This window comes from Hevea brasiliensis, chromosome 10 (assembly GCF_030052815.1).
Source record: "Hevea brasiliensis isolate MT/VB/25A 57/8 chromosome 10, ASM3005281v1, whole genome shotgun sequence".
NCBI classification, from domain to species: Eukaryota; Viridiplantae; Streptophyta; class Magnoliopsida; order Malpighiales; family Euphorbiaceae; genus Hevea; species Hevea brasiliensis.
The window spans coordinates 1,320,703-1,328,824 of NC_079502.1; the positions used below are offsets into that span (position 1 = coordinate 1,320,703).

An 8,122-nucleotide genomic window follows, 5' to 3' on the forward strand; every position below is an offset into this window, starting at 1 on the left:
CAACCTGAACTGCTGATTGATATGCGTTGCATGTGATTTACTGCGCGCACACACACACACGCCTCACATTAAATTAAAAAAAAAAAAAAAAAAAAAAGAAGAAGAAGAAGAAGAAGAGGAGAAAATCCCATTCTTTGTATAGCAACTATATGTTATTGAGCAAAATTACAGAGTCTGGTGTAAAAATAATATTCCGAGGATCTATATCCATCTGAAGTTCCCAAAATTCATAGCAACTGCGAATTTTTAACCTCTTACTTGCTATTGCTGAACTTAGACCCATTCATCATAAAATTCTGTTCCTGCCAATGTTAGATATCAAAGAACCCAAAGAAAAGAAAAGCCCATCTTCCTTAGGTCCCCATTAGTGAATATATAAGGAAGAAAAGAGCATTATCAAAATTAAAAAGTAGGAAAATCAGTTGTGTATACAAGAATCCCATTTCCTTTACCCACATCTAGCTATCTGATCACCATCATCAATCATCAAATATCTTATTATGTGTCACTCCACACTGTAAAAGTTGAAGCACCATGGCAGACGGCCATATTGCTTGACCTTGGCCCAAGTGTAGGAACTGCTGTTGGAACCCAATTGTTGCATGCTGACCCCTGATCAAATGCACTTATTCCCTTCACCACACCTCCTCCTGCTGATTGCTGTGAAAAATAATACAAGTTTCTACCACGGTAAGGATCTGATGACCCCAATATATTTTCATACCCAAGAACCTTCACTTCTCCAAAACCATTCCCTTGATTTTGTTCCTCATCATTACTACCTATAACTGTTGTAACCATTGGGATTGCATAGGAACTTCCATAACCCATTCCCTGATTGCTTCCATTGCCTCCACTATTACCATCTCCTACTACACTGCTGTACATAACTGAATTAGACCCTGAGCTATGTTCCATTGAAGAAGAATCGATGCTCATCAGGTTATGCAAAACGGAAGGCTGAAAGAAATTATGAGTGTTTCCCAATTGAAGTTGATGATGATGAAAGCTATGGTTATTGGCTTCAGTGTCTTGTTCTTGCTTGCACCAAAGCCTTTGCCCATAAGGATAGTGCATGCTAAAAGGTTGATGATGAGATTGTTGAAATGCAACAGTAGGCCAGGGATGTTGTGCTATGCCATAGCTGCTGATTCCATCTGTAAGCTGAGAACTCATATTGTCATTTTCTGTTGTGTGTGAATCTATTGTCATTTCTGCCTGCTCTGCATCTTTCAACCGCTTAGCTGCTCCTCCAATGGGTAATGTGCTGCTCTCCAGGATGCTGTTTACATCATATCTGCTCATGTCGAAGTTGGTCACTGCATTCAATCCACGGAATTTTATGGCTGCAATGTCATAAGCTTCTGCTGCTTCCTCTTGGGTGCCTACAAAATTCAAGCAGGATCAAACTCCTCCATGAGACCGTTAAATTTAAAAAAAAATAAAAAATAAAAAAAATTGTGATTCTCAATTCAAATATACTTTATTCGAAGCCATTTTTGCCTTTTTTATTAATATACAAAGCAAGTAACTTACTGAAAGTTCCCAAGTAAAGATCTTTGTTCCCAGCAACTCTTCCAATCCTTGCTTGCCATCTTCCATGCTGATGGTGTCTTACATGGAAAGAAAAATCACCAAGAAAAACCATCAATTAGTTTTTACTTTCCAACACCAATGTCAATTTATAGGGAAAACAAAAGGTAATATGCAAAGTTAATTTAATTGAAGTATAGTTTTCCTTTTTCTTTTTAACATTGGAAAGAAAAGTTTAAATTTTAGAAAATTATAGAACATACTCGATACACACAACTGCATGTAATACAAAATTATTGCCCTTAATTACTACTACCCAAAAATCAACTCCATAAAAATAATACAAAATAAAAGAGGTAGAAATTGAAGAAAAATAGTTATATATTCTCCACCAAAATATAATTACCTAGTAACACCTCGATAGATGGATGCACCCCGAGAAAAGCCACTGCTCTTCCTGCGTTGAGATATATAAACATTCCATGAGTGAAATTTTCCTTTTATTTTTATTATTTAATTTCAAATAAAATTCAAACTTAAAATCTTATAATTATAAGATAATTCTAATATTGTTGAATTATAGGCTTATTATGAAATTGAGTTGGTGAATTGAATGTAGGAAGAAGATGACGGCATTTGCAAGTACCTTCGAAGGGACGCAATATATTCCTGCCTGGTCATGTGCTTCATTTCTTCTAGCTCATTTTCATAGTTGCTAATCTGCAATTTATTTACAAAACAAGTTCCAATATCAATTGTATAAACATTTGTATCGGTGAAACTATTGCATATAAAAATGCAACAATTACGTCTCCATTAGGACACACAATCCTAGTTATTGGGATGCTATTGGGGAGCACAAGAGCATAAATTAAGTGGGTTTTCAATATAATACTCCAAAACACCTCTCCACTAATGTTTCACATAAAGAACTGCATGTCAATGAAAACGCCTACATCGGCAAGTTTATACAATTCTTACTGTTATTTTCCCTGACAAATTTTAAAATAACAATAATAATAAAAGAAAAAAGTGCCGTTAACGATTCAAAATTCCCTAAAAAGTGAAGAAAAGTAGAAACTCACAGGGAAATTTGTCGTGGTAGTGGTGCCCCAGTATTTCAGTGCTGCTAAATCATATGCTCTTGCTGCCTTTTCTTCTTTATCATATCCACCTATGAAAATCAAGGCAAAAATGTATTTCAATTAGATAAAATAAAGATCATTTAGAAGCTTAGTTATTAAATTTTTTCAAAGGAGGAAAGAATAATGATAAAAAGATCCTTACCCAAATAAACTGCAATGAGATTTGGCAAGCCCCACATCAAGATATGTGAACATCCAAAAGGGAAATACAAGTTAATATAAAAATAAATGAAGGATTAATAAAAAAGGGGCAGAAAAAATTAATGATTTTTTTTTCATTTCTATAGAATCTACATGTATGCAAATGGAGTTTATTAATTATATATATATATATATATATATATATATATATATATATACCTTGTCTTCCCTTTCGAGTTTGTCCTTCTCTTCTGCAACTATTATCCCACAGATGAGCCTCATATCTGCCTGTCCATCTATGTCTGCAAAAAACAAAACCCTAAAATCATTCTCACTTATCAACGACTAAAATGTAACAATAAAAGGAAACAAACTACTAAAAAATGGGATCTTTTCATGTTTAGAGGCGAAGAAGATTTGTGGGTTACTAAGAGATACCTGGTTACACCACGATAAATAGATGTTCTTTGGCCAAAAGTATCAATAGATTTCCTGGGAACTGCCTCAATAGCAGCGGTTTGGCTATCGAGACCTATTGTTGTCTTTTGCTGCTGCTGCTGCTTGTTATCAGAAGAAGTAGAACTGTGATGATCTCCACCATTACTGTTGCTTTCGCCAGTATTTGCTGTGAGAAGTGGCAAAGGCGAGCCTGATTGTGACCCAGTACTCACAGAAAGGGACAAACTTTGCGCACCACCGCCATTGTTCTTGTGCTCTTGTTGTTGTGTCGGTGCAGGCTGGTTCCTTAGCCAAGTCTTGATCATGGACAACCCAATAGAACTACTATTACTACCAGTATTGATACTATTGTTATCTTCTCCAATGCTTATTCTATCATTTGGCGTAGCCTGTTGCAAAGAGCATTTTTGGAACTTGTACATAGCATTACAACCTGCAGGAATCTTGTGTTCGTGATTGGCAAAGGAGTAGCCGCCAAGGAAATTTTCCAACTTGGGTTCTTGATTCTGATCAAGGTTTTGGCTACTGCGTGAAGTACCCATGAACATAGCGAGGTCTGAGTTTGTTTTGTAGGCAGCATCTGGGTTCATGCCTAAAGCCTTCATATTCCAATCTACGAAGGAAAAGGCAAAGAGAAAAAGGAAAACGAAGATAAGAAAACAAAAAGAACATGTTTTTATTGCTTAAAGATTCCAAGTTCAGAGACTTACTGAGAGAAAGGGAAAAAAAAAAAAAAACACTTTGAACCATTCAAAGATGCAAGAGAAGACAAGTCATTTACAATCTGATATTTTCTTTTTAAATAACCTCACGCAATTTCTAAGAACTAAATAAGGAGGGGGTTAGGGTTTTAAATCTTTTGTCTTCCAGGTAAAATATGAGAAGATATCAGTTTTCTGGGTACAAACCTTGAGATTGATTGTTTCTGAAACCTTCAAAAATACCAAAAGTGGCAGGGAGGTTGAAAGAAGGAGCACTTGAGTCAGAAGTGAGATCGAAGCACTCGCCAGAGACATCGCTGCCTGAGATTTCATCTGACTGGAAGCCTAAAAGAGAGGAAGTGTTTTGAGAGTGATCTTGATGATGATTAGATTGTGATGGGAGTTCTTGAGGGGAAAGAGAGAAGCCCAACCAGTTGTTCATGGATGCTATAAATTGAAGGACAAAAGAACGTCCACACTTTTGGGTTTCTTATGTGAAAGTGATAGCCACAGGAAGATGAGGAACTACTTCATGCATGAAGTAGAGAAAGAACTCAAAGAATCGAGAGAACCCACCATGAGTAGAGTTGAGTAAAGAAAGAGAAAGAAGAGGAAAGGTCAAAAAAAATTTTTTTGAAAGAGAAATTAATCACATCTTCCAATAACAAATGAAGATATTTTCATATAATCTCTCTCTCTCTCTCTCTATATATATATATATATAGATATAGATATATATACCTGAAAAACCATAAATGGTGCACCCCACCCTTGGTGAAGGGCAAACTTGAATCTTTCGCACTCTTATGTATTCTGGCCTTGTGGACATAAGTGTACTTTTGCATGCAGTTAATTAAATAAATATTTACAAATGAGAAAGAAACAAAATACCCTTTAGAAGGATGATCGGCACTTAATCCATTTAGTTCCCATTGAAATTTTAACTGAGAACTATACTGAGGCACTTTATTATTATTGATACTGCGCTTAATAAGCATAAAATAACAGAAAGGTGCACGAGGAATACATAATTTGCAATGTAGAATTGTAAAATATATAGTTTAAAGGGTAATCTAGATTGCAATCCAAAATTAGGCAAGTTGAACTTATCATGAAAGCCTGCCTTTAATATGGTTAAAGTTATTTTAAGAAGAGAGCATAGCTATATTAGGGTTCATAACCTATAAAGCATGTGGTTTCGTAGACTTAAAACCAAACCCTTTGAACACTCATAGATGATCTATTATTTAATTAAAGCATAAATAAAAATAAAATAAAATGGATTTCTATTGGTAAGAACTTGATCCTTTCATTGCATATTTGAATCGGATATTTGAATTGGAAGGTGAAGGTGAATGAATGTATGGATTGAAAGCAATAGTCCATAACTAACCAATTAATTAATTTATCTTGACCTTTGCTCCATCTTCTAAAAGCTTAATGAACTCATCATCCATATATGATCTATGTATTGCTTTGCTGTAGAACACCTGTAAGTAGTATCTGACAACAAACCCACACGTACCCGTTCTCTCCATACCCATTTATTCATGCCCAGTTGGACACCAGTCATTTCGTGTCACTGTAATCTGCTCCTACCACTTCCTTTACCAACCTCAGAGACCCCTCTGTCTCTCTCTCTCTCTGCCTCTGCCTACAAACACCCATAACTTTCTCACATTCCATCAATCCATGCTACCATTTCTTTACTATTATCTGCTAGTCCTAATCATCAAACTGCTCCCCCGCTAGAAACGGGAGTCTATATGCACATAACAATAATTCATGCATGACTGACAATTTTTCTATATTTCTTTAATGCAACTAGTATTAGTTATTCTTATTATTTCTCATTAATATAGTAATAGAAAGTGAAATTAAAATGAAAAACCCTACTTAAAATAAGATGGGTAAGCTTCCTGCAACCTTATAAGAGGACACAACCCCTGTCTTCTGGGTCCTTTGTGGTTATTTCTTTTCATTTTTCTTTGTTGATTTTAATTTCTTGAGATAGAGCCACAGATTAGAGGAGAATCTAATTTCCAAGGATCCAAATGGAATTCTCAGATACTTATCTCACTTGTCAATGCTTTTGTCAACTTCTTCTCTCCCTCTCTTCATATAATAAATAAATATTTAAATATATAATATTTTAATAATTAATAAAATAAAGAAATAATCAGATGCATGTACATGTTGGTTTTAATATATAATAAGAAGCCAGGGAGCAGAGAGTCTGTCGGTATAAGATGATCTTGAAGGGTGCAAAAATAACAGTGTAAGTTTGACCGTCAAGAAAGGAATCAAATTAAAAGGTAAAAACAAAAGATGTTAATATTATAGTAATAAAAGCCTGCACGTCCCACTGTAAAAATAACCATGCCCAACCCAAGCCCATGTAGCCCTCTTTTAGGGTTGCCCTTTGCATTTCCTACCACCCCTTATCACTGTATATGTGCCCTAGTTTTGGCAATAGAGTAAAATAGTAATCAATTGGGTTGTTTTTATTAATTATTATAAGGACAAGATAAACGTTGAATGAATGCCATGTGTTGAGATTATTGGGAAAATAGAATGCCATGTGTTCTTCATGCCTTCTCCAGTGATTTTGAGTTTTACATTAGCACCCATATATATATATTCACTCATCATTTAGTTTAGATTAAGAAACTTTAAATTTTATAATTTTAAAAATGATTTTAATAAAATTCATTAATTTGAATGATGAGATTTTAATAACTTAAATTTTATTTAATTATTTATGGTTAAAAATATTTTTAAATTAATTTTTACTCATCAAAATTAAATTTTTTTTCTTAAATAACTTTTACGGTGGTAATGTATTTAGTACTCTAAGAGTCAAAAGTGGCATGAGCTAGACACAGAATCACGCATTGATGAGGCATTTTATGCATATATATATATTAATGCATGGGGTAGAGAGGCAGCAGTCACGTGGGAGAGTGAACCCCACAAAATCAGAAATCAGAAGGACTGAAGGGAAAAGCATGGGCTCCATGTGTAACTGGACTTCTCTCTGTCTCTCTGGGCCCAACTTCTTGCGTCATGGGCTCAACCTCCTCATTTTTTTTAAATAAAAAATACCAAGTATTATATCAACTAACTAAGCTATATCCCCCGAACCAAACCAAAGCGAGGTAAATCATCGCACCTACAATCTAATCAATTGGGAGATATAAATATATATAAAATTAATTACTTTTTCCTTTTATAAAAAAAAAAAAACATTTGTTAGAATTTTTAAAAAAAAAAAAGTATATATAGCATTTTCCATTATATTAACAGATTATTTTAATTTTTTAGAAAATTAGGATTTTAATTTTTTTAAAATATTTTAAAGCATAAAATATGGCTCCAAATTAAATTAATTAATTGAGTAAGGAGTTTCAAGTTTATCACATAGGACTTTGATGATGATTGCCACCCTCTCCACATATGACAAAATAACCACATTTTTATAATCTGCTACATGCAAACACATGCAATATGATTGAGTGTAGGACAGTTTAATTGTCACAACTTGGTGTTGAAACTCTATCTGCCAGCAGAATGAATCATGAAGATTTCAAATGGATTACTTTTTATTTTATATATATATTGGGAAGATACATATTCGTCTACTTTTGTGGCTACACATGCACATAGGATTATATATATATAGCTCAAAAGCCAAGGGAAAGGCTTTATACATATATATATAATGAAAGAGAAGGCGTGGGAGTGGGAAGGGAGCTGGGATTTTGCATTGGAGAAATCAGCGGAGGATCACCCGTGCCTCCGTGGAAAGAATTACCCTCTACTTCAATTTTGCCAATCCCCTTCTCACTTTCTGCAGCTGCTTGCACTCTTATCCATGCATTTTTCTTTTGCATACCTCTATATATAAACCCCCTCTCGCTCAAAAGAAACAATGGATTTTCAACAAAACTGAACTTTATTAAAGTTTAAATGGATTCAACCCATGCTTAGTCCTCCATTTTAATTTTTCTTCTTCAAAATATGATTTTGCATGAGGGGTGTTCTTGAATTTTATAGACTTGCTTCAGCCATTTTTATACGTGGGATCCTGCTATTGAATTTGAAAAATTTTCATGGTTTTAATACCACTTGTTAACAACATTA

At 34.3% G+C, this 8,122-nt stretch overlaps 1 protein-coding gene across 1 annotated transcript; it reads right to left on the reverse strand.

The window, feature by feature from the left end:
- Positions 1–115: 115 nt before the first annotated feature.
- Positions 116–4,675, reverse strand: LOC110635436 (AP2-like ethylene-responsive transcription factor BBM2). The gene is made up of 9 exons (XM_021784769.2): positions 4,187–4,675; positions 3,258–3,891; positions 3,039–3,121; positions 2,821–2,829; positions 2,619–2,707; positions 2,180–2,253; positions 1,940–1,990; positions 1,537–1,613; positions 116–1,385 (listed from the first exon to the last, which is right to left on the reverse strand). Exons 1-9 carry the CDS (start codon positions 4,419–4,421, stop codon positions 499–501), a joined length of 2,139 nt encoding a protein of 712 aa, XP_021640461.2. The 5' UTR covers positions 4,422–4,675; the 3' UTR covers positions 116–498.
- Positions 4,676–8,122: the final 3,447 nt, after the last annotated feature.